The 27837-nt window shown below is 42.6% G+C and overlaps 1 protein-coding gene across 1 annotated transcript; it reads left to right on the top strand.

The window, feature by feature from the left end:
* Positions 1-7246: 7246 nt before the first annotated feature.
* On the top strand, positions 7247-27086 carry LOC311048187 (mitogen-activated protein kinase kinase kinase 12-like; the record flags this gene model as incomplete). Its single annotated transcript, XM_084061273.1, has 13 exons — positions 7247-7760; positions 12043-12226; positions 13364-13555; positions 14086-14244; positions 17742-17900; positions 18269-18377; positions 20217-20326; positions 20914-21030; positions 22531-22671; positions 23684-24401; positions 25518-25585; positions 26394-26697; positions 26950-27086. The coding sequence occupies 13 exons, from the start codon at positions 7247-7249 to the stop codon at positions 27034-27036; spliced, it is 2862 nt and encodes a 953-aa protein (XP_083917399.1). The 3' UTR covers positions 27037-27086.
* Positions 27087-27837: the final 751 nt, after the last annotated feature.

The raw sequence follows: 27837 nt of genomic DNA, 5'->3' as shown, positions 1-27837 counted from the left end.
TCTCAATGTGCGAGTATAATTTGTAACCTTAAGTGGTTATAAAGTAACAATTTAAGCCCTACATATACTTCGTCCCAACGTGTCACAGTGTGAGCTTTTAGATCAGCTATTTTCGTACTTTAGTACTTTTAAACTTTGGTACTTGATGTCAATGTGTTTGTAGTGTTTGAATGAATACAGGACTTTTACTTGTAACAGAGTATATCTATATTGTGGTATCTACTTTTACTTAAGTAAAAAAAACTGAGTATACTTCTTCCACCACTGGTTTACACACACATTTGCACTTAAAGGACCACAATGGAAATAAGCTTGGTTGTTTTTTATACTTTTGACAGATAGGTAAAATATCATCATGCATTTTTGTCGATAAAAGTGTCCCCAATTCCCCATTAGGAGTGTCCACATTGATGGGCACCAGAGGCACTTCTGATGTGTGGATTCCACGTCCCTGGCGAGGAACTACCCTGCAACGAAGCAGCAATGAATAAGTAATAGAGAAAGTGCCCAGAGAAAGATGAAAATAGAACAAACAGTATAATGTACTGTGCTGTTCTATCCAGTCTGTACTACAGAGTAAGGAGCTCGGTTTCAGAGGTGAAAAGAAAATGGCCAAAATGGATAAAAACGTTCATTTTGGAACTGCTGCAGCCATTGCATTACAAGCTATGCACATAAACAATGTATTTCTTCATTTTGTTGAATATCTCAAAAAATTAAAATATATATATGTTCCCTAGTATAGAGGGACAATGTTTTAAATTACTTTTTGGCCGTAGGCATTTGATATTTAGAAATTCAACAATAGACAGATATGAATATTTTTTATCGTATCCTGTCATTGAAAATGTGTGATTTTTACCACAGACCCAATTTTAGACAACACTTGTCCATCAAGATGAATGGTCGTTAGTTCAGAAAGTGAGAGAGTGTGAATGAGCCTATTTCCCATACTCACGTAGTTTGTGCGTGTGTGCGTGCGTGTGTGATGGCCATGGAGGGAGGTTGCGCATTATACTGGGGGTTTCCCCTTCTTGTCTGCGAGGATGATGTCATTGTCATGGTTTAAGCCCAACGTGGGTTTAATCTGGCAGATAAGGGCTGGATTTGGATTTACCACTAAATGAAGGTCACACACATACAGACAAGTACTAGAAAGCTCAGACGTGGGATCACTAAATGTTACATATCTTATTCTTTCGTTCTCCGTCAGCCACATAGTTCAACTGTTGGAACTTGGAAGATGCTGGATTGTTTACAGGGATTCCATGAATTGGGCTGTCACGAACATTACGATACATTTTTATACAAATAATTGCGATTAACAGTTGAATTGCGTTTGTGGCACTGAACATTGGAACATATGAATAAAAAAATAATTTCTGTTTGCACAGGGCATATAATGATATAGCCGAAATAGCCGATCTACAAGCTCACATCTTGTAGATCTGCAATTTCCGGCAGCTTCCCCATAGCGATATAGCAGAAATAGCCGATCTACAAGCTCACATCTTGTAAATCTGCAATTTCCGCTATTTGGGGGAAATGGAAAAGTGCATGACAACTTCTCAACATGGAAACGATTATGACAATTATGATGATTATGCAAAAGAATTGTGACTATCTGAAATAATTGCGATTAGGCGATTATGACATAATTGTGACAGACCTATCCATGATGTTTGGTTGTGCTAAACCTGACTTGCAATGGCAATGATATTATACTTACAGCTTATATTGTCTAATTAGTTTTGGAGTGGCAGACATACATGGCAAAATACATCTCCATACAGTAGAAGTTTGCTTAAATTTACACTGGAATCTTCTTTTTCTCCTCCTTTTTTCCTCTCCATTTAATTGACAGGTTTATAATGAATCTCTCCAAGGGACACAACTATGCCGGAGGCGGGAAAAATAATATTTGGAATTAGGTCCTGTCCCCACTCTCCCTATCAGAGTGAAATGGGTCAGTTGAGATCTGAGTGAGGATGATAATAAACTAACTGCTGTTCTTTCTTCGTGTCCTGTGTGTGGCAGACGGGGCATCTCAGATTATGCACCAATTACAATCGCCCCAGAGTGTGTTAATAGGGTTTTGAAGGGATTTACTTCACTGTGTCCAGTCAAATGCCGTGTGCTTTGGAGATGACATCATGTTCAAAACAACACACACACACACACACACACACACACACACACACACACACACACACACACACACACACACACACACCAACACAGTCTCATTTGTTGCACACACACACACACACACACACACACACACACACACACACACACACACACACACACACACACACACACACACACACACACACGCGCGCACGCAAACACACACACACCACCTGATCCCTGCATACACCCATTACCTGCTGATAGTGGCGGTCGCTTGCTTGTAAGTTACTCCTTTCTGATAGGCAGACATCACGAACCTGCTCCCCCCCATCTTCTAGGACAGAGTCCCATAGCCCAGGAGAGACTGTCGATGCTGTAATGCAGTGGTGGACAAAGTTAATACACAAAAGTACAAATTATGAAGTACGCTTTCTTGTTAATATCAATGCATTGCAGTATTGAAATGGAGAACATTTCCTATTTTCATAGTGAAAAAAAAAAATCTGTCTGTCTCTTATATGTCATCATGATTTGTGTGCATGGGGATCTCATCTTAAACAAGCTAAGTGCTTAATGAGCTATCCAGTTTAGTAGACCTTGTATTGCGAATTTGTACTTCCATGTACTGTTATGTACTGTCATGTACTGTTCTCATGTCTTACTAAATAAAGTACATCAATCAATCAATCAAACAAACCACAACGCCTCACGCTTCGATGCATTGTGAGCTTGTAGATCTACAATTTTCACAATATTTGAAGCAGAGTTTAAGTGGTAAATATATTTTATATTGTTGTAAGTTTGGGTCCCAAGAGTCCCTTCCTAGAAATGTAGTGGAGCCAAAATGACAACATTTCTACTTGAAAAGTAGCACAATGAAGGTCATGATTTTGCAAAGAGAAAAAAAAGAAAGAAAGAAGAACAGAAAAGAAAAGAAAAGCACTCAAGTAATAGGCTATACTGTCCACCACTGGTTGATTGATTGATGTACTTTATTTAGTAAGACATGAGAACAACAGTACATGGTGATTAGCATTCATCAATTATTATAGGTTATATGTGGAAAAAGTAGGCTAAATAGTGTTTTATTTTATGTAATGCTGGGATTTGAGCGGAGATAGTGGGGTTAATGGCTGCATTTTCATTGATCTCACAAAGGAAAGACCAATCTTGTCCAACAGGCCCATTGAAATAAAGATGTTACCTGTCTGTGTCTCTGTCCACTCCACAACAACTTGGACAGCGTCATCTCCGGTTGCTTGACAACCAACTAGCCAATCGCAGCGTGAAAGTCCCTTCAAGCTATGGGAAATAGATGCTGCATCAGTGTTGCCAGGTTTTGTGAGAGAAATAAGCAACGAGGTCTAGGTAAACAAGCCCAAAAGAAGCAACTTAGGCCTCATGAGCACTTTTAACCTATATGCATTTTCAAAAACTCTTGCTATAAAATGTGGAATATTAGGAATATTTGTGAATCATTATAACAACACAAATGCTCCCTGGGCACAAAACGTTTTAATGAAAATATTTGAGAACCACTGGATTAAATAATAATTAAAAATGTTGAAGGCAAGCCAAATAAGAAAGTACACTTTAGAAACAAGCCCAACAAACCGCAACCCGCAACTACCAATTTTTACAACTAAGCAACTTTACAGAAAAAGGAGCACAACGTCGCTTATAATAAGCCGACATGGCAACACTGCTCTGCACGATCGCTCCGTATCGCAGTAGATCTCCGTCACAGACAGCACCTCCTCCTCCTCCTCCTCCTCCTCTCCTCCTCATCAGCATAGGTGAGGTAGCCTCCTGCAGAGTATAAAACCAACAGACTGGAGAGATGGTTACTTTCACAGTAGAATGAGAAACCAACCGTAGCAAGAAGACAGCAGAGCAGCATCATCACCGAATGAGAGGATGTCATTTTAAAACCCATCACTGGATGTGTTGTTGAACCAAGAAAAGCAGAATAATTACATTGCCGTATCTGCTTGTACATTTTAGAATAGATCTATAATTATAGATTACGTGCGTGGGAACTGTTGTGGAGTAAAGAATTAATACACGATCAGCACCAACGATGGATGTCAGCTTTCGTCGCTGTTAAAAAGGTAGGCAGGTTTTACATCGTTTCACTGACAAGCAGGTTATTATGCTGCTGTCACAGCGAACAGAGGCGAACGACGATCAGTCGATCTGAGACCGATCTGATCATAACCTGATCATAACATGTTTCGCGTCTTATCCTAAAATATAACGTAACGAAACATTTGCGGTTGTACAAACTAATGTTGACGGCGAATAATGCACGCCATGGAGGTTCGATGAGAGGCAGCGTTACGCACGATAAAGCCCCCCATCGGTAACAGGATAGGTGGGCACTACTAGGGACATCTGGGCACCTCGATGTGAAATTGGCTATTTTGTCCAAAATGTAAAAATATAGAATATTTGAAAAATGGTCTTAAGTAAAGTAAAGTATACATGATTAGAACATGCTTAAACATTCGACAATTAAGGTCTAATATTTCTACAATTGCTACAAATTGCTACAAAACAGTCATTTTGGGGCATAAACAAGACGTTGAACGATAACATTAAGTCTGGTAAGGATGTATCGTGCATGTTCACATCATGTATACTTTACATTACTTAGACCATGTTTAAAATATTTTATTTGTTTAACATTTTGGTCAAAATAGCCAATTTAACAACGAGGTGCCCAGATGTCCCTATCCTGTATCCCCCCCAGCCCCATCCATCCATCCATCCATCCATCCATCCACCCGTCCGTCCGTCCATCCATCCGTCCATGGTACATTCACAATGCACTGGCCTGTGACGGACCACCGCAGCCTCCCTGCATCTCTGCAGCTGATGCCCCTTTTACTAAAGTGAGGGCTTGACAAGATTATTTAGGAGACAAAATCAGTCGCATGTGGATGATATATGCTTATTTATTCCTGGCTTCAGACAAACAGATGTGTCTCTCAGCTCAGCCGTGAAGATGTTTTTTTTATAATTAGGATCGTTCTTTCTTCCAGACATTAAGCTTCATGGATGTTTGTGAATGACCACAACATCCTTTGAAATGATGGCTATACATGACAGGTATAGCCTACTGTAGCCTACATTGTATTTCTGCTCAGTCTGTAAAATGTCCACAATGGAGGCTATGCACTTTGCTATGTACTAAAAGTAGGTGGCTAAATAAATAAAAAGCTAAGTTAAATTAATACAGACTATTTTGCAGTGTAGCAGAAACAGGTACAGTAGGTACAGAAAAACCCGACTTGTGACCGAGGCTACACTGTAGCCTTGTCACAAGTCAGGTTTTTCTGTTGTTGTTGTATCCAACACTATCTATATTGTAATACGTGTAGTGGATGCAGTATACAGTGCTCAGGACCTATACGTCTAAGTTGACATTCAGTACCGGATGATAAAATAAGATACAGTATAGTGTGTGTGTGTGTGTGTGTGTGTGTGTGTGTGTGTGTGTGTGTGTGTGTGTGTGTGTGTGTGTGTGTGTGTGTGTGTGTGTGTGTGTGTGTGAGAGATAACTGTGATTGGATATATGGATCACTTTGAATCTACTTTGGAATTGTATACCATGATACTTTGAATGACATTCTACATATTCAAACCATACTGCTACTGGGATGGACTACGATTATGTTGTTTAAGCAGGTAAACACCTCACCCTGCCTTGTAGGTTGTCAGTTTCATAGTGGGGGTGGAACATATCACATGGCGTCTACCAGGAGAGATACATGAATATTCTTTTTCTGCTGAATGGGAGGAGGATACTGCTGCCATCCTTGGAGAAATGTCAAGCTTTGAAGAGGCTTTGCAGCACTCCCTCATTATTTTAACACCAAGTCTTGATCTCATCCCCATTAACATAGCAGCGGTCTCTCATAGATGTTGGATAAAAGATAAAGGAATGTGGCATCATTTGTGCCAAGTGAATGTCCTACTGGTTTTGTGATGTTCTACAGTATGTCTGGAATGTTCTGTAAAGCAGAATATTTTGAAGGATAATTTGATTCATTCACTGTGATTTTGTGCTGCCCAATGCCCATGGAGACAGTTGAGTTGATTTGATGGAATGAATATGTAAACTGAGGTCTTCTCATATTTGTAATCACAAGACAGTTTGTGCAAATCATTCTATACACTCTGAGCAGTAGTTTTGGTTTGCTATCTCTAGCCCCACATAAAGATTTATTACCTTATCTCCAAATACCCAGTTGCAGAGTAGAGACAGTACATACTGTATGTAGAATGCCATCCACTCTTAGTATCACTTCAGAATTCTGTAAACATGGCTTAATGTGTGAACTGACCACACAGAGATAACATTAATAAACACATATAGTCATACATGATGATGCCAAATAAGAATTACCTACCTTTTATTAAACTATATGACATGTGTCTTAAAAAATGGAATACTGCTTTGCCTTGACAGAATTTCCAAAATAAATAGCCGGGTGAGACACAAAATCTAATTATAAATGTATCTTAGGAGTGTAAAAAACAGACTGAATGTGCAACTTGTAATGAACTAGGTTTTGTTTTGATACTTCTATTAAATCCATAGGTGTAAATCAGTGCCCCTCTCCACAAAGGCCAGAAGACAAAACCTTGGACACTTACGTTTACTGTTTATTGTTTATTACGGATCCCCATTAGTCCTCACCACAGTGAAGACTACTCTTCCTGGGTTACCAGCCCCCTAATCTCTCAAGACAGATTCAAAGCTCTGCAAATTCAAAGGGGGAAAAAAAACTTTTTTGCCTATGGGTTCCCAGATTGCCAACCACCAAACCACCCTGACAGCTGATTAGCAGGAAAATAATATGTAGCTGACAACATTTCCAGATGCATGTCCAGAAAATGTAAGGCGGCGCACTCCTGTCAAGTGTATCAACTGTATATTTAAAAATGTTCTACTGTGAAATGTATTATTACCATGTAAAAGCTCACTAAGATTGTTGTTTTCTATGTGGCTCTCATAACAATATCCATTCTCCCTCTCTCTCTCTGTCTCTCTCTCTCGTCAAGGCTCTTAGTTTCTGGCTTGTTCCAATGACTGCAGACCCCCATCATGGCACTGATCCACGAAAGCCGTGCCCCCTCTCCCTCCCTCTCCGGCTTCAACTCGCCACTCTCCGAGCCGCCCGCCTTTAGACGGGCCGAAACGCCATGCACCCCGGAAATGGACCTGACCCCCACCCAGTGTGTCCTACGCAATGTCCTCTCTATAGACATGGGTGGTGCGGTGGAGCCGGAGGGTGGAGGTGGTGGCGGAGGAGGAGGTGGAGGAGGAGGAGGAGGGCACACCTGTGGACACAGCCCCACGCCAAGCGAGGAGCAGCAGGAGCAGTTTAACAACACCGTGCTGAAGCTCCACGAGAACGACGGCAGCTCAGGGAGGACGGAGGGCGAGGGGAACGGCGGGGAGTGCAGCGCGGTCAGGAGCCAGGCGGGCGATGCCCGGTTACAGTGCCAGTCCACCGGAGGGGGAGGAGGCTTCCTGGAGGGACTGTTTGGGTGTCTGAGGCCTGTCTGGACAATGATTGGCAAAGCCTACTCCACAGAGCACAAACACAACCTGGAGGGTAAGACCCACCGCCGAACCCCCACAGACAGGCACAGCTTCCACCATTAAATGCACACAAACACACGCACACGCACACGCACACAATCACAATCACACACACAGTGGAACTAATGATTGCTTTTACTTTATATTAGCACCCCAAGAAAAGCAACCACTAGCTTGCCTTTAATTCCAGGCTGAAGCTTTGATATGGTAATTATGTGATTCTATCCTCCAATTTAATTACATTAACCAGTCGGTAGTGAAATGACTCCCACAAAAGCCATGTTGTAAACAAGCACTCTCTCTGACAGGAGAGAGACACGCACACGCACACGCACACACACACACACACACACACACACACACACACACACACACACACACACACACACACACACACACACACACACACACACATACAGAGAACACCTACTATTATTTTGCTCCCATCCTCTTCCCTGCCCCCACACTCCCTAGTGAAACCAGCTTGCCCGTGACGCTGTGTTGTTTATGTCTGCAGTCACTACAATGGCGCAGAGCTCCCCTGGGACCCCTCTGCCAAATCTGCTTCATGCATAATGTATGGCCACGCGCTGACCTGCGCACCTCTCATCTCTATTAACACAAACCTGGCACATGCGTGCGCACGCACGCACGCACGCACGCACGCACGCACGCACGCACGCACACACAGAGCACTGAGGGTTTCAGTATTGGTAGGTAGGCACGCACACATGCGACCGTGGCGCTAACGAGTATTGTACGCAATCACATAGATGCACTATCACTCGCAGGCCATGCATACACTTTGGAGTGCGGGCGCGCGCGCACACACACACACACACACACACACACACACACACACACACACACACACACACACACCATGTCGAGGATGGGGGTGAGGGTTTCATACCTCTCTCTCTCTCTCGGCTGCTATTCCTCTGACGTTTTATCACCCAATTGACTCCAGCAACCCCCCCCCCTCCTCCCCTCCCCTCCCCCGCTCCATCTATATCTCCTTGTCGCCTTTCCCCTGCCTTTCATCCCTTCCTATTATCGCTCCAAGCCCATCTGCACCCGTGCTGTCTCTCAGACAGTCCGACTATTAGCTGGCATGGCATTATAGAAGGAGAGTAAATAAATAAGGGGCTTTAATGGAACACTGTCACAGCATACACAGTAAAAATCCTCCTCCCATGTTACAGTAATTTATCCATTTGTAACTCAGAGACGGTAACCTAATCCATTTGGTTACAGTTGTACAGTTTCTGAGTTAAGGTAACACTGAGGAGAGACCTTTATTTTTTTTGTCACACGGGAGAAATTCAGCTGTCATCATGACTGGGTCACAGTTGAAATACAGGACAGATACAAAATAATAATAATGATAATAGTAAGAGTAAACAGGTAGTAACGCACAGGGGTTAGGAATAAACAAAACAAAAGGAGATTTAGGGTCTTGCTTGGCCCTCTGCACTTTCACTACCTGGGATTTGACATGTTCATGCTGTATGCGGTAAAACAGTCAAAAGTAGTTAAACAGTATATCAACAGTATTAACAGTAGCATTCAGAGGTGTAAATACTGTATATAAATACAGTCATAGTGTACATAAACAACCTATCTCCAGTAGTGTGGGTAAATATGAACAGTCATTCCACAGTGGATAATGAGAATTATACTTTGGATTTTACTTTGTTTTGAGCAGGATTCAGCTGTTCGTTTTTTATTGATTCTAAAAAAAGAAAATGCAGGGGCTCTGTTAAATGTCTTAAAATGATTCCCGTTTATCGGATCAAAGGAGACAGACGTGGGGAGGATGCTAGGGGTTTACATATCTGATGTATCTGATATAGCTTGATAGAACGTTTTATGGGCTCATTAGAGGCAGAAAACCCAATCAATCGCCCAGAGATCATTAATCATTCATATCGCCCTGATTAATATGATGGATGCATTTCTATCTCCGCTCCCGCGGTGCAGAACAGCAGTGGTGCGTCTGCCCTGGACCGTGCATCCTCTCTATTAAGCTGTCTGTCTGTCTGCCTGTCTGTCTGTCTGTCTGTCTGCCCCCCAGCCTCACAGACCCCTGGTTGATCTGTGGAGAATCCCCCTCTTGCCCCCTTCCCTTAACCACTTTAACCCTGGCGTCATTATTGTGTTTTTCTTCTCCAAACATATCAAATATTGCAGATTTACAGTACAAGCTCACAACGCATGGCAGAGCATATTTATTTGAATGATAGATCAAATCGATTGTGTTCCACCTTGGATCAATGGAACTAGCGTAGTATACTTTTAAGTTCTTATTTATTGGTGTCACTTTTTTAATATTCTAATGTTATATCATAATTAAAATCCTAGTGTGTTGCCAAATATTTGGGGGCCCACGTGCAATACCCACAGTACCATTACTTCCTCCACCATACACCTAACATTGGGCTCTCAAATCCCTTCTCCCCCCTCCGCCCCCCTGCTGAGTGTTGGAATCATGTTATGTGGCAGCCCCACAATGGTGCTAAGCAGGATTTAGGGGACTGAGCGAGTATTATCCACTGCAGATTAGAGCTCCCTGTCTGTCTGCATGCATGCATACCCCAACGTCTCAGGTTGAGGTACAGCGAGGGTTCAAGTACAGAACAGGGGGTCACACACGCGGTGTGTGTGTGTGTGTGTGTGTGTGTGTGTGTGTGTGTGTGTGTGTGTGTGTGTGTGTGTGTGTGTGTGTGTGTGTGTGTGTGTGTGTGTGTGTGTGTGTGTCTCTTAGTTCATCCTGTAATTGCTTTACTGTACCTCACTGTTTTAGCTGCGACCACACACAACTAAGCCACTATCGGACAGACAGACAGTCAGTCAGTTTAACCACAAAAATCCTATATTCTTCGGTGACCGGGGAGCCTCAGGGGTGCGTACTTGATTGGCCCCATCCTTTTCCCATCTACACCAAATCTCTAAAAGTCTATAAGCTAAGGTTCGTGTGTTAACCAATGGTAGAGTAAATGTATGTTAATACATTATAACTAGTGCATCTTCAGTGGTTGGAGGTGGTCTCTTCCATTGAGAAATGTAGACCATGGCATAGGGTAGGACAGGGCTTCTCAACCTGTGGGTCAGGACCCCCGTGGGGCACCACATGATTTGGGGGGGGGGGGGGGGGGGTCCCCAGATGACAGTAAAGTGACAATTTAATGAATTTTAAGTCCTTTTTAATACCTAAATAAAAATAAATAAAAAAGAACATTATTGCATTTGAAGTAATTAACAAACTAAAATTGTAAAATTATAAAAATTGGTCAAACATTGGCCAAATTGTCAAATAATATAAGAAAGAGGCATTGTGAGCTTGTAGATCTGCTATTTTCACAATATGTATCCGTGGGAACTGAGTCAAAGTAAATGTAATGCCTCAACTCCTAAAGTTACAGGGTGGGGAGTTCACATATGATTATTGTGGGGGTCCTCAGTTCAAATATGATTATTTTGGGGGTCCCCAGTTCAAATATGATTATTTTGGGCAATCCCCAGTTCAAATATGATTATTTTAGCCGGTCCCCACATCAAATATGATTATTTTGCGGGGTACCCAGTTCAAATATGATTATTTTGGGGGGTACCCAGTTCAAATATGATTATTTTGGGGGGTCGCGGCCTGAAAAAGTTGAGAACCACTGGGCTAGGACACTGGCTGCTTGGCAGTGATAATAAAGTTATTTTAAGCAGACAGCATGGATTGGACACTAGATGCGCCGCCATCTTTATTGTAGGTCTGACAACGTTGCAATTAGCTCTCTCCGTCAGGAGAGACATAAAACCTACGGATTGTAACTCTAATGTATTTTTACAGCGTTGCGCCGAAGGGACCTAGCTGTCGAGAACAGGCTTTGTCTCTATGCTTATGTCCACTGTTGCCAGATTATGTGAGAGAAACAAGCGGACAGGTCTACGAAAACAAGTCTTTTTACATTTCAACAACACAAATCATATAATGTTAGCTTATTATGACATGCGCAGAATAGGGATGCTATAGGGTTCAAGTGGTTAAGATGTAGGCTATTATGTGTAAAGGGATTCAAGTCAGTAAGCCAGATAACTGCTAATTCATTTAGCTGCAGTAACTGTCTGAAAGCCTTATCAGTTTTACAGGGAAGCCACACCATTTTAGGATGATTCATTCAGATCCTCTGAAAAAGTCTTTGCCAGCTGTTTATCCATCTCTCTATTGTAGCTCTCTCCTCTCTATATGCTGTACACACACACACTAACCTCTCCACCCCTGTCTTCTCTCTGTGTCTCAGAGCTGTGGGAGGTTCCGTTTGAGGAGATCTCAGACCTGCAGTGGGTCGGCAGCGGGGCCCAGGGGGCCGTCTTCCTGGGCAAACTGCACGGCAAGGAGGTGGCTGTGAAGAAAGTCAGAGACATCAAAGAGACAGACATCAAGCACTTACGCAAGCTCAAACACCCCAACATCATCACGTTCAAGTGAGTGCAGGATAGTCAGAGATCGATGCTAACGTTTTTTCATATGTCCCCCGTCCGCCTATAGGTTGTTACAGTATGTCACATGAGTGCTACAGTGGGGTCTTGCCGACACAATTGATGAAACCATTTTGTAATTAAAGCTTCTGCACTTTATTGACTAGACATGTACGTGAACAACTCAGGATTATTGGTGTGCCAAGTCTATATAGCCCTGCCTTGCTAGGTCTGCTGCTTGCTATGCATTTAAATCAAAGTAATTTATAACTTTGTACCATTGAGCCAGCTCTCTCTCTCTCTCTGCTGGCGTTCTTTCAGGTGTTGTGTGTGTGAGTGTAGCCCTGAGGACAGGGTCCACTATGCTACCATAAAGAGGAGCGCACAATTACAAAATTGGAATCACTTGCCAATCAATTAACTCTGGCACTGTTCCCGTGAATCACTCCCCCCCCATCTCCACTCACAGCAGAGGCCAAATTCACAAACCCCTACAACAGTCACCCTGACAACCAACGAACAACCAATAAAACCACGACGTGGCCATCCGTCTGGGTTATGGGACCACAACTACGGATCCCATAGCCTGGGGCAAAATGCTAATAAACCTCCTTTAATTCGTGAAAAGTTAGATCAGATTCCTCATTCAATGCCTTATGTGCAATTTCACACACTGTTCATAAATTATTTGTCCATTTTGCACATATCTATTTTTAGGTGCAAAAGCAAGTGAAATATTCACACTGTAGAGCCCTGACGGTATTTACTGAAGCGTAAGAGTCTACCAATGAAACTGTATCTCTCTGTATGCACTAGTGATTGAATGATTGAATGATTTCTTTGAGATAAAATAGAAAACATTTGGCATGATCATTGTGCAATTCTACTATGATATCAGTGTAACTTGGTTTTTGGTATGTTTTGGCTGTGTTTTCACGGACCATAAAAAATACAGATACTTATTTTATATCTATTCTACTACACAGAAACACATCCAAAGTGTTTAATTTAAACACTGTTGCTTGTATTCTGTAGCTCTGTAGCTCTGTAGCTCTGTTGTACATTATTCTGTTCCACTATTATCCCTGTACTAAGCATTGTAGCATGCCAACTAACATCCACTGTAATTCTCTGCTGTTTCAGGGGTATCTGTACCCAGGCTCCTTGTTACTGCATCATCATGGAATACTGTGCCCAGGGCCAACTGTACGAAGTGCTGAGGGCAGGCAGAAAGATCACCCCTTCCCTCTTGATGGAGTGGGCTATGGGTATCGCAGGGGGAATGAACTACCTGCATCTTCACAAGATTATCCACCGAGACCTCAAGTCACCCAAGTGAGTCACTCAATGGACCTGCGTTGATTGAACTGTATGTAACTCCCAATGATACAACAAACAGCAAATATTACATGAGTGATAGCTAGACGATAAGCCTTATCCATCAACCCAATCGCCAGAGAAGAAACGTTGCATTATCACAACGAGTTGCAACTGCTAATTTCTGCAAAATATTGCCTATTTTCATTGAATGTTCACCTATAATGACATGCCCACAATAGGGACACGAGGGTCAAGCCCACTACTGCAGAGCGTGGTTTGTGTTGCAGACTTGACAAATTTTCTTGGTTCATTTCTGAAGAACTGTCTTCTTCTGTGTGTAAGAATTGTATCAAGTAGCAGCATTAATGTATACTTATTGTAAAGATGAGTCAAAATGGCATTTATTTTATTTTAAATTTATACGTTCAACAAATAGATGTTTAAATATAGCCGTCCTTTACATTTGTCCATAGGTTGTTCTTTTGATCATACTTGAGACATAAACTTCAGGCATGTTTCTTTTTCTTCCGATTCTTTGTTTACAGCATGCTGATCACCTACGATGACGCAGTGAAGATCTCTGATTTCGGTACATCCAAGGAGCTTAGTGACAAGAGCACCAAGATGTCCTTTGCTGGTACGGTGGCTTGGATGGCTCCTGAAGTCATTCGCAATGAGCCTGTCTCAGAGAAGGTTGATATTTGGTAAGTGTCAGCCCCCCTCTTTAATTACTTTCAACCTGCTGTCCCTATTTTGGGCACATCATAATAGGTGAAACATGTATGATGTTTGTAGATCTGCTATTTTTTCTGTTGTCGCTATTCATTCGCTATTTTATATCACAAAGTATAAATGTCAAAGTATAAATGGTGGTTTACGTGGTAAAACTGCTTTTTTTCCCTCCAAATTTTCTCCTCACGATTAGTGTAATCTCTCGTTAAATCAACATAGGATCCCATTAGTTATACTTTACTATACAGTTTGCTATCCTATTACCAGAAAAATCTATGTGGTATTATGTACAATATCTCATTACATGAAATCGTATAGGCCCACTACCATATCAGATGGGTTGCCCTGAGTTTAGCACTAATCTCCACTCCTACATTCTCTCTCTCTCGCTCTCTCTCTCTCTCGCTCTCTCTCTCTCTCTCTCTCTCTCTCTCTCTCTCGCTCTCCCCCTCTCCGTCCTGAAAGGAACGCTGGCTAATTTAATAATTGATTCACCAGATGCTGCAGTGCTCAGGAGAGGCTGGAGTAACCTTCCAAGCCTGCAGTGGGTTTGGCCACGGGCCAGCAGTGCATTAGCAGAGATGTGAAAATAGGATTAAAAAGCTTTTGATGTAGGAAAAGAAAATAAGAGGGCATGGGGTGTATAGAATTTAGTTTAAATGTATGTAAATTACTGTACACACACTGAGTGTCAGAGAGAGGGAGAAAGAGAGAGAAAGAGGTTGTGGTTGGGTCTTTTGTTGTACTGTATGTTGTTCATTTTATTTTGTACTAACATTCTGTGACAGCTCTACCAGGGTTCTGGATAATCCTGGAAAATGATTGTAGGAAATCATTGTAACTGCATACAATGTAACTTATCATTCAATATGACATAACATAATGATTTAAATGCAGTACAACATCCTGTAAGTTGACTTAAATGAAACCTTATTTTATTCAATCTAAAATAAAACTAAGCCTAGCTCAGTCGCACCCTCGTAAACTGAAACCTACTTCCTTCTAATCTGTTTTCTGTTCTGGTGGCAGAATTGGCGAACTGGAAGTTGTCATTCGTTCTTAAATTAATTCAATGTTACGTTTCAATATGAACGCGTTTATCTTCCCAAATAATAACTAACAAATACCTATTTTTGGCGACACAATCATATGACACGTTAGTTAGTCTGTCAATCAGTCAGTACATCAGTTTGGACATTGACTATTCTAGTTGACCCCAGGGTCTGGAAACAAGAACTGTTTCTAAAGCCCTTACACCAGTGGTTCTCAAAGTGGGGTCCGGGGACCCCCAGGGGGCTTTGTGGGGTTCCAGGGGGTCACCAGCAAAATGTGTTAATATAGCATCACAAAAAAGAAAAGAAAATTGTGGAATAATTTGGAAAAAACACAAATCTTCTCTTCTGTGCGTCTCTGGTACAAAATCTTTTCAAATGGGTGTCAGCGGCCTAATACATATCAGTTTGGGGGTCCTTGACATGAAAAAGTTTGAGAACCACGGCAATACACAACAGTAAGATATACAACTAGCTAGTAGTGCCCACTTTATAGTATTTCCCAGCTCAGCACCAATAACTCAACTCTCCTGATTAAAAATTGAAGGACAAAATGAGCTGAGCCAGCAGAATGAGATCAGTGCACCAATGAACATTCTCTCACTCTGTCATTCTGTAAGCCACATCCACTCTATTTCTCTCACATTATACCAGTGGTTCTCAAAGTGTGGTCTGGGGACCCCCAGGGGTCCTTGAAGGGGTTCCAGGGGGTCCCCAGCAAAAAGGTGTTAATATAGCATCACAATCAGTTTAACCTCTTTAAACTTATTTTATACTGCAGTTCAAAAATTGCCAATCTACAAGCTCTATCTCAGGCTATTTTTGATTATTATTCTTTTATGTTTTTTTGGAATAACGTAGACATTTATAACACAAATGTTCTCTTCCGGGGTCCCTGGCACAAAATCCTTTCAGATGGGGGTCCGTGGCCAAATACATATCAATTTGGGGGTCCTTGACATGAAAATGTTTGAGAACCACTGCATTATGCATTTGAAATCGTATATATTTCATATGCAACCAACATCAAACCGATGGGAAATTAAATTACATGTATCGCTCTCTATGCTGTTATAAAAGACCAAATCAATCGGAATGAGTCACCAGTTAAATTATTGATGGATGCTTTACTGTACGGTGGTGCTACATAATACCCATTAACAACCATCCATCATCTTTCTGACATCCATTAGGTTGTCTGCATACAGTAATAGATGTGGTACTATACCACACAACCCCATGAAAACACAGGTGAAAGTTATGCTCCTCTATGAATGCTAAGCAAGGAGATGAAGAAACTCTAAACATACATGCTAACACACACACACACACACACACACACACACACACACACACACACACACACACACACACACACACACACACACACACACACACACACACACACACACATCCTCAATGCCGTGCAATGCTGTTGGCACCTACGTGGGTGGGTCACCATGGCGATTCAAGGCTCCATCATCAACAAACCTTCCATAGTTACCGTCGTCCCATGGGCCTACATCACAGGTCCCCATGCAGACCAACAGTGGTAGAGCTGTGGAACAGTGGCCATTTCAGGACATCTTCAGCCACCTTTGTCAGGCCTACTGTAGATGGAGTTGTGTTAGAATAACTGCCCGTTTAGTGTAAGAAGTGGAAGGGGGAATCACCTTTGAGTGAACGTTTTAGATAGATACTATCTATTTTATCGGGTAGATAGTTCAGGTGACTATGAATTATGCAGTATATCACGCTTGTTATCGCAATACCTGTCTATATCCTTGGCACCAATCAGATCAAGAATGGATCCACCAGGGAAAGATAAAGAAAACCACTACATGGCCTTTTTACAGCTCGCACGCACGCGCATGCACATGAACGCATGCACGCGTGCACACACACACACACACACACACACACACACACACACACACACACACACACACACACACACACACACACACACACACACACACACACACACACACACACACACACACACATACACACACACACACACACACACACACACACACACACACACACAAAATCAAGTACCAGATATACTACACTCCGTAGTATGATGGTGTCGCATTCACTTGCCGACAATGCGAATACCATCACAATGGAATACCTGCTCCCCAAAAATGAGTTTTATATGGAAAATAGATAAGAAGGCATTATGTTAGCTTAACATGGTATGCATATGTTTGAAAAACAGCAACTGTCACGTCAAAGATTCCTCCTACATGACCAGGCCAAGACTCTCAGCATTTAAAACAGGATATTCTTTTTTTTTTTGTAGTAAAGTTGAAAGGCTGCGTTCCAGTTCCAGTCTAGACCTTCATCAGGTCATTTCACGTCTGGCCGATTTGTTGTAAACGGCTAACGGTCCCTGGAACATCTCTGTGCAGGTCGTTTGGGGTGGTGCTGTGGGAGATGTTGACAGGAGAGGTGCCCTACAAAGACGTGGACTCATCGGCCATCATCTGGGGAGTGGGCAACAACAGCCTGTCCCTGCCTGTCCCCGATAGCTGTCCAGATGGCTTCAAGATCCTGCTACGACAATGCTGGTGAGTGGGAGGAGACAGAAGAAGAGTGACTTAGAGGGAGAAAATGGAAGGGAGTGAAATTGTCAGATCGGTGGCATAAAATAACAGGATCAATACAGAGAGACGAGAATGTCTTATACAGTATACGGTACATATTGTTTTGTGTATTACATGCAGTTTTGAACAGTTTTTTGGTATATTACGTTTTGTATTAGTTATTTTTCTTTGGTTAGTATTTTTGTTATTTCTTGTTATGTGAATTATAAACAGAGTTTGACCTGACTTGATTTGAAAAAAAGAAATGTTTTACTTTGGAGTTTGGGTAGAGAGCAGTGAAATACAAAAGTAAAATCTTTTACTGACAAAGACAACACTTTTTCTGCCGACAGGAGCAGCAAACCCAGAAACAGACCCTCATTCCGACAGATTCTCTTACATTTGGACATTGCTGCTGCAGACATTCTGTCCACGCCGCAAGAGACTTACTTCCATGCCCAGGTTGGTGACTTTCTTTTCTGTCCCTGTTCTGGGCATATCATAATAGAAAATAGGTGAACATTCCCAAAAATAACCACGGTCAACAAAGTATATAGGGTTTAAGGGGGTTAAGCAACATCTCCCGACAGGGAGTGCTGTTACGGGTACATTTGGTTCCATTTGCACACTCTCAGAGTTAAATGAAGACTGAGGACTTTACGGTGTAGATTGAGATTTAAGAAATCCTATGAAATGGGGGTCCGTGGCCTAATGCATATCAAACTGGGGGTCCTTCAAATGAAAGAGAATCACACTGCTCTAACACACCCGTTGTGGCGTGTATATCCTCCCCTCTGCTTCAATCAGCCTGCTGTCTGCTGCTGCAAGATTTATCAGGCTAATAAAAGACACGCCGCTGAAGGACGAGGCCCTTGGAAATGTACATGTACATGTGGAGGACACGCATGTCATTACTCAGGCATCCATGTAGAACCACACACCCCTTTTACGACGCAGGGGCGACGCATGCGCATGCTCACGCGTACACGTAATCAAGCTTGCAGACAGACCATGCGCAAATATGCGCACGCGCTCACAATGTACTGTAGACACCCGTGTGTGTACTGTACTGTATACGCATGTACTACAAACTATCAGTGCGTCGTGCATTTCCTCTGCTTGCAGCAAAACCACTGCCCCTTCACTTGATTATAGCTAATGACGCAAAACACAAATCATTCCTCGTCCCTCCCCTGTCTGCCGCTCGATCCTTCTACCCCATCCAATCCCCGTTCTCCTTGTGTAACCCCCCCCCCCCCCCCGCCTCCACCACACCACTTTTATTCCCTTCTCCCCCTATAATGGATTTTTCTTGTGACGTTAGTGAGAAGTATTTTCTGGGGGGAGTATATTGATTGTTTTAATGGTGGAGCGCAGAGGAACGAGAGACAGAAAGAGAAAGAGTGAGAGGAGGGGGTAGTGGAAGAGAGAGAGAGAGAGAGAGAGAGAGAGAGAGAGAGAGAGGGAGATAGGAGAGTGCTCACAAAGTCCATTAGCTTGATAAGAAGAGCAGAACACACACACACGCACGCACGCGCACACACACACACACACACACACACACACACACACACACACACACACACACACACACACACACACACACACACACACACACACACACACACACACACACACACACACACACACACACACACACACACACACACACACACACACATATCTAAACCCCTTTATCCTTTGATTTGACAGCTAACAGCTAACGGCTGTCACGCTCCACTGTGTTCCAGAAAATGCTCACGCTGCACTTTTTGGTGTTGGTGTTGGTGTTGTGTCAGTTCATCCAGTATCTCGGGTTGTCTTCCCAAAGCTATGATGGCTTTGGTTTGACACACGCAGGCCTCATTTGCATAGCAAACGCTTTTTCCCAGGCGATTCTAAGGTGCATAGTAGCATTTACACTTCTGTCATCTGTCTTTTCTGAAGTGGAACAGCTATAAGGAGAAGAAAAAATATATATTAGTTTGTAATATCAACCTATTAGACCACCCTTATGGCTCATGTATATAATCCATTGGACGACGGTGTCCCATGCCAAAAATAGCCCATCTAAACACTCACAGCGCTTGTAAGCTTGTAGATCAGGTATTTTCAGCTTGGGACACAATCATACAACAAGTACAAATCAGGCTTTATATCGTAATCATTAACACGCAGAACAAATAATGTTATCGCTTGTATTTTTAAAATAACTTCCCCCTCTAACCCTGAAACATTTGAAAATGATGTGCTGTTGGATTACTGGCTTTGATGGTTGCTATGTCTGCTGTGATGGAGCAGGCGGAGTGGAGAGAAGAGGTGAGGAGCCATTTTGAGAAGATTAAATCTGAGGGGACGTGCCTCCACAGGCTGGATGAGGAACTGATCATACGACGCAGAGAAGAGCTCAGGTCAAGAACACAACTATCCAACCAGGGACCCATAAATAAAAGGGGACACATAAAACATGAAGGGGGAGGATATAGTCAAATCTGTGTTAACTTAAATGGACCCATAAGGTTAAATATTGTTACAATTTGAGAGCCAATAAGTGTCTACATGGCGAGACACTAGGTTTTCTGTCTATTTCTTAATATTGAGATTATGTTTCTATAACATGTCTTCTTTGACACTGATATCATAAAAACACCCTAACTATATAAAATGTTTATTCTACTGTTTTGTCTACTTGCGCAAACGAATTAATCACAACTTCAAACAAACTGTTTGAATCAAACAATAGTGTTCTTGACCGAAGTGTTGTTCCGCGGTCCTTGGAACCAACATTCCCTGACATTTGTACACTGTCAGGGGTTTAATTAACAGGGAGGATTTTACAGTGTTGATTGGGGTCCCAAAGATAACAAATTGTCCTTGAAAAAAAGGTTGAGAATCACTGACATAAAGCATGAAAAACACAACTCGTGCAAAAATGCATGTAGTGCCAGTACTGTACATATATGGGTGTGTGTTGACTGTACATGCCCTGTACACACAGACATGCGCTGGACATCCGGGAGCACTATGAGAGGAAGCTGGAGAGAGCCAACAACCTCTACATGGAACTGAATGCTGTCATGCTTCAACTGGAACTCAAAGAGAAAGAACTGTTCAAGTATGGATGCTTCAACTTAAAGCCTAAAGACTGATTTATACTTATTTTCGGCACACAATGAGGTTCTGTGCCAAAAATGACGCCTTGGGAGCTTGTAGATCTGCCATTTTCAGCGTGCTAGACTGCCGTATGACTAAGCTTAATGTATACTCCGTAGTATGACGAAGAGAACAGATTTTCAAGCCACTGTAACAATGCATTGCATCACTTGAAACACATTATTCTTTTCGACAAGCGAGACCGCCGTGACGCTTTAATGTGTCAGTCACTCCAGACTGAAAGTCAGGTTAAACACCAGCTCTGTAACATGTGGATAGAAGTCATATCAGTAGAAATATGTGGACATGGCAGCCAAATTATCTCACCAAACTCCTTTTCAAACTGCTTAGTTCTGTCCTTAAATATAATAATGAGGTAATGCAGTGGCGGCGCCAGTGGATTTTTATTGGGTGTGCTGAGGGGGAGCTTGAGTATTAATTGGGGGTGCTACCGAACTGTACAGTATATGGCCTACCAATATAAACATTACACACAGACGACCAAACGCAATTCTGTGTGACACCAAAGTGCGTGTACGTGTGCAAACCCTGTGACGAAATTCTGTGTGACACCAAAGTGCGTGTGTGTGCACACCCCGTGAAAATATTGGTGTGTGTAAATTCTATCTGCTACATCAGGAATGTCATCTGCTAGGGCTGCCACGTTTTCCCCAAGAATAAAGTTGGAATGAATCCAAAGTTAAAGAGAAGTTGTTTGAAGTAAATCAATATTATGTAATCATAATCTATTATTATAAACATCCAATTTTATTTGTATAGCACTTTTCAACAACAAGGCAATTCAAAGTGCTTTACACAAAACATCAAGCAAAGGAAACACAATTATAAAATCACATTAAGATACATAAAGCAAAAGAAGTACAAAATAAAAAAATACAATTACAAAGTAGAATAGAAAGAAAAAACAACTCAATCAAAGGCAGCGGCAAACAGAAAGGTCTTAAGTTGAGATTTAAAAGAAATAAGAGTGGCAGAAGACTGGGAGTTTGTTCCAGATATGTGGTGCATAAAAACCAAATGCTGCTTCCCCACGTTTCTTTTGTTTTTGCCCCATGTATTTTGGGGGCAAGCAATCCCAAAACAATTATTGTCATCGGGTTGGATAATTAGGTACTGTATTGCCTCTACTTTTTCACTGTCAGGTGATGCTTCATATCCTTATGAGAAAAATCACATTTGTTTATTTTTGGAACACAGTTCGTATATGCCACGATGCTATTGAGACCCTATGGTATTTTCAATGGAACTCCGTGACAATAGCGGCCTCTAGCGGCAGTGATGTCAGAATTCGGTTCTCTTGCGATGCGTTGTGAGCTTGTAGATCGGCTATTTTTGGCAAAGAGATTTGTTGTAGAAGCGCTTCAAGCACAGTTACTTACAGTTACTAATAGAGGGTTGAAGTGGTTAAGTAAGTGTTGTGTTGGTGTGCTGTGTCTTACAGGAGGGAGCAGTCTCTGGACAAGAAGTACCCCGGCTGCTTCAATAAGCACCACAGCTCCAGACAGGGAGCCTCATCCAACTCCATGGAGAAACTCATGAAGAAACGCAATGTACCTCAGAAACTGCCATCACACAGTAAGAGGTGAGGTGACAAGGAGTTCAAGATTAAAGACGCAAGATTCTACCTTTTTGTCACATCACAGGTTTACAAAATAGTGGGTGAAATTCTACTTCTCTGTTGTACAAGCTCCGCTCATTATTTGCAGTGTCAAAGAAGAAAGAAAGGGGTAAACAAGGAAAACAGGTCATATCCTAATATAATACGAGCGATTTCAGTATAAGGTGCATGGTTAAAAATACAAAACAAAACAAAAAGCAAATATAGAAACAGTCCCTTGTGCGTATAGTCTCTTGTGCAGGTGAGACATCACTTAGCAGTCAGATATCAAACATGTCAGTGTACTGTATACAGTACATAAGTGACAGTACACAAACATATACATCTACAGTATATACACAAATAATGTAATCCTGTGTGGCAGGCAGCCTGTGTCGACAGGGAAGCCTGGCATGAACAGACGGGGCTCAGTGCTTGTTCAGCAATCTGATGGTTGCCAGGTTGAAACTGTTCAACAGTCTGGTGGAATGGATTTTGATACATATACTGTAGGTATCGCTTGCCTGACCATGGCTGCTGCAGAAGCATTGAAATGATTTATTACAATTTATTTATCACAGTGATTTTTGTTTTATGTCTCTATATCCACTTCACTGGAGGATTGCAAACAAAGTAGTAAAGATTAAAAGAGACATTTCACCATTTTTTAACCTAAATCCCATTGTTCTGATATGAGATCATATGTATAGTGTGGGGAAAATACTTCTGTGTATTTCTACACAAAATGTGGACGTATACGACTATACTCCCAATGACTCAAAATAAGAAATTTACAGAAGATACAGAATCTTTACCCACACTATACCGTATATATATATATGATCTCCTCACATCAGAACAATGGGATTTAGGTAAAACATCTGCAAAAGGTCCCTTTAATGGCTAAACCAATTGGTGTGCATCTCATATGTATCCAGCCTTCTTGCATTACTATCCACTGTTTTTGATTGGTTTATCCGATCTCTTCTCATTCCAGGCCAGACTTACTGAAGTCAGAGGTCATCCTTCCCAAGCTGGACTCTTCCATGACCCAGGTCACCATCCCCACCAAGGGCTCCACGTCCCCCGGACGCTCACGGAGGGGGAAGCCACGCTACCGCAAGGCCGGCAAAGGCAGCAGCGGGGACTTGGCTCAACTGAAAGCCACCCTCTCTAATTCCTTAGCTCTGGTGAACACTACCTCCTCTGTCCCCAGCAACAAGCAGCACCTGGACCCCAGCGCGGCCCTCAGGGGCTTGCAGCACGACCTCCTGCTCAAGAAGATGTCCTCGTCCAGCCCCGACCTCATCTCCACCACCTTGGAGGCAGAGGGCCGCAAGAAGGGACAGTCGAGGCCAGGGCTGGAGAGGGGAGGCAGCCAGAGCGCGTCAGCGGGACTCGGGGCCTCCGGCGATGGAGGGCAAGGGACAGAGGACGGGCCAGACGTGGGTGTCGGGTGTACCGACGATCTCACAGAGACTCCTCCGCGCAGTGACACGCCCAGCGAAGACGCAGCGTCTATTCCGTTCTCCAGCAGCCCCGATTCGCCGTGCGGGAGGGGGGCCGCCGCGGGGAGAGGGTCCGTGCTCGGAACCCCCCGCGTGCCCCAGGATGGCGAGGAGAAGGAGGAAGCGACTGGGATCATGCGCTCGCCTAGAAGTCAACGCCTCACGCCCGCAGCGCTGCTCTACAGGGCCGCTGTCACACGCAGTCAGGTGACATTTCAGTTACATCTGCTTTTAAGCCTGTTTCCCCAAAAGCAACTCAGTTCTTGGTTTTATACAAGGGAGCAAATGATTATCTTCAAATTGAGATGTTGTTTGGATAAGAGTGTCTGCCAAATGCCTATATTGTTCATATAGTATTGGTGTTTTTGGAAAGTGTTGATTTTGATTTTATTTGGATCTCTTTTAGCCAAGGCTAATCTTCCAAGAGTCCAGCAAGCAGAAATACAATACATTACATACGTACAGTGTACAATACTGATAAAAATTACAATAAACATATTGCAACATACCATAATGTAAAAACAGTACCAATATACAGAGTTACACAATAAAAAGATGTAACTCATCTCACATACACACCTACTACTAGGCCTTAGGCCTGTTGCACCTAAGGGATGACCATGGATACCCATGGTGGACTATGCATGGCAGGGGCGTCCTCCTCCCTGAGCCAGGCCTAGACCTGACCGCATACCATTGTAAAAACTATTTATTACTATAAAAATAGGACACAGAAGAAAAAAAAGCACGAATCATTAAACAAACATCCAAATTATTGCAATGAGTTCCATATTTTGACCGCCCTAAAAATAAAAGATCTGCTTCCCATGATAGTTTTTATTTTAGGTATAACATAGTGGTTTTTGCATCTTGATCTTGTGTTGACCAGATGACTGTCATGAACTAATGTCAACCGATTCCTTACACTAACTGGCTTGTTAGACACATTAATCTTTGTAATCAGTGTTGCCATTTAGTTGTCAGTACCAGTTGTTTTGCTGGCAGAGTCCTGTCTTTATGCTAAGTGTTGCGGATGAAACAGAGACTGGTTCAGAAAGCCTTAAGCTAGCCCTTCTCCAAAACATTACATTATATTATTATTATCATTATCATCATCATTTAATGGAAATGATGAACGATTACTGCTTTCAGGGGGCGTAATCACAGACTCTATATAGCATTCTAAGATTGTGGAATAGTTGGAGAGGCTACACAGTGGGTAAGGGGTGCATGTTGAAACTGATTGGTTGCTTCTCTGTGCAAGTTGAAATTGATTGTCTGGTTCTCTATGCAAGTTGAAACTGATTGGTTGGTTCTCTGCAGAGACGCGGAGTATCGTCAGAGGAGGAAGAAGGGGAAGTGGACAGCGAAGTGGAGTTGCCAAGGAGACGGTGAGGGCTGTTAAAACACATAACTTCTATGACCACTATTTATATCTACGTGTACCTGTTAACAGTGCTGAGCTATTCAATAAACACACAGCATGTTTACGTCTCCTTCTTACCCCCCCTCCAGGGCTCGTTAGCATTCTAATAGTCACACAAGTAGTACTATTCTACAGTTCTGTTAATGCCAATTCTTAATGCTTTGCTGAAACTTTACGATCTACAAGCTCACAACGCGTCGTATCGCGAAGAGTTGTGAGCTAGTACATCGCCTATTTTCGTTGTGCGACTAAAACTACATCTACATTTTCATCAAAGGTGGTGCAAGTGATATTTTTGGTTAAAGCCAAGTGTTAAATAGCTCTACATTCTGATAGTTATCATTGTTACAAAGTGTTTTGTTCAGTAACAGGCCTCTCCCCATATCTCTAGTTCTTTATTAAACAGAAAATACCTTTTCAGGATGGGATACCAATTTCATCCCATCAGGACTCTTCAATAAACAAGTGAAATTCAAAGTGATGGGGGAAAAAAAATTAACAGACAAACTTGGAACTGGAACAATATAAAATTGAAACTGATAAAAGGGTCCTCTCTGCTGACTGGATGAAATTGGTGTCCCACCTGAAAATGTGTTTTCTGTTTACTAAAGACCACTGGAGACCGCTGTTATTGAATAAATACTCTGTCTACTCTACAGCAATGACTACTATATCAGAATATAGAGCTTTAACCTTTTAACATAAATAATACCACAGCACCTTTGATTGTTTTGTATTTACTCACTCTTCTATGGGTCCTCCTCGTCCACCAGGCGTCCCGTGAGCATGACAAAGTGCCAGTCCCTGTCCACCTTCAGCTCAGAGAACCTGTCCGTCTCAGACGGCGAGGAGGGCAACACAACGGACCACTCCCACAGCGGCACACCCGACGTAGTCAGCACCAACACGGACGAACGTCTGGATGACAAAAGCGACGACCTGCTCTCCCAGGGCTCCGAGATCCCAGCCGACCCCGCAGAAACGGCGCGACTGGCCTCCGACGGGCTCTCTGAAAAGGAGGCTGCCCTGCAACAGGTCAAGACCCAGCTCAACACCACGGACCACAACAACTATGAGGTAGGGGTGAGCAATGAAACCGGCATTTAGAACCTGTAACCGCTACTTAATCTTGCTCATGTAGGTTAAGCAAAATAATCGAGAAGCAGGTTGTTATTGATCTTTTATCAACAAATAGACGCAAAAACATTTTTTTTTAAAATATTCAACTAAATCGAGTTCCATTTGTGCACTCTCAGAGTTTGAAATTAAGAAGTTTGAGAGCCACTACTCCAAGCCAATGCTCAAACCATGCTCTTTTCTCTAACACAGGGCCTGTATGATGATTCTGACTGCGACAGTGCTGAGCTGGATCACTCAGGCAGCGTAGAGGCCAGCCGTCTACCCAACAACTGGTGAAAACTCAGCCAGACCTACAGACCTCCAGTCTCCGACCATGGAATGGACCCTCTCTCTTTCACAGACATTGAAGAGCCCTTTACCGTGACGTGAAACAGAGGCACCAAATGAAGATCAACAGGAAAGAAAACCGGATTCTTTTGTTTCGAAGTGAGAGAGGGAGTGTTAAGGCCAAAAGCTTGAATTCCTGAGAAAATTAGACAGGGAAAATCCCTTTCCTGGGTAGGAATGGGTTAAGGGGATGTAAAACTGAAACCCCTTTAGTAGCCAGAGGGGCCAAGATCAACCCCCTTATTCTCTGCCCCACTTCGCTAAACCCAGCTTTGCAAAAACGCATCACCCCAGCACACCTCACTGACAGGAAGCCTCCGTTGAATCAGAACTCATCGTACCTTTTACCATTGCCACCGTTCCTTCATTCATGTCACTTGTTTAACACAACTTTATAATTTCCTCGTTTCCCATGTGAAGAACGTGTGTCGCGTTATTTCACATCATGTCATTTGCGTAAAGATGTCTCCCTCAGTAGAGTGTTATGAAATCTTGTCAGCATTTCTGGGATGGCCCCTGATGTTGCTGCTTGCACTTAGTGATTATTGTGTCATAGAGCATTTCCTACCAAAACGTTATGCACTGGCTCTTATTTATCATTAATTTATGAAGTCATGTTATAGTATTAGAGACAGACAGACACACACACACACACACACACACACACACACACACACACACACACACACAATCACACACATACAAGTTTACATTTTTCTTTTGGTTTTAAAGTTTACATTTATTTTTATT

This window comes from Gymnoscopelus microlampas, assembly GCF_963454915.1.
Source record: "Gymnoscopelus microlampas genome assembly, chromosome: 7".
NCBI classification, from domain to species: Eukaryota; Metazoa; Chordata; class Actinopteri; order Myctophiformes; family Myctophidae; genus Gymnoscopelus; species Gymnoscopelus microlampas.
The sequence above is the reverse complement of the archived record's forward strand: the minus strand, read 5'-3'. Positions and strand labels throughout refer to the sequence as shown.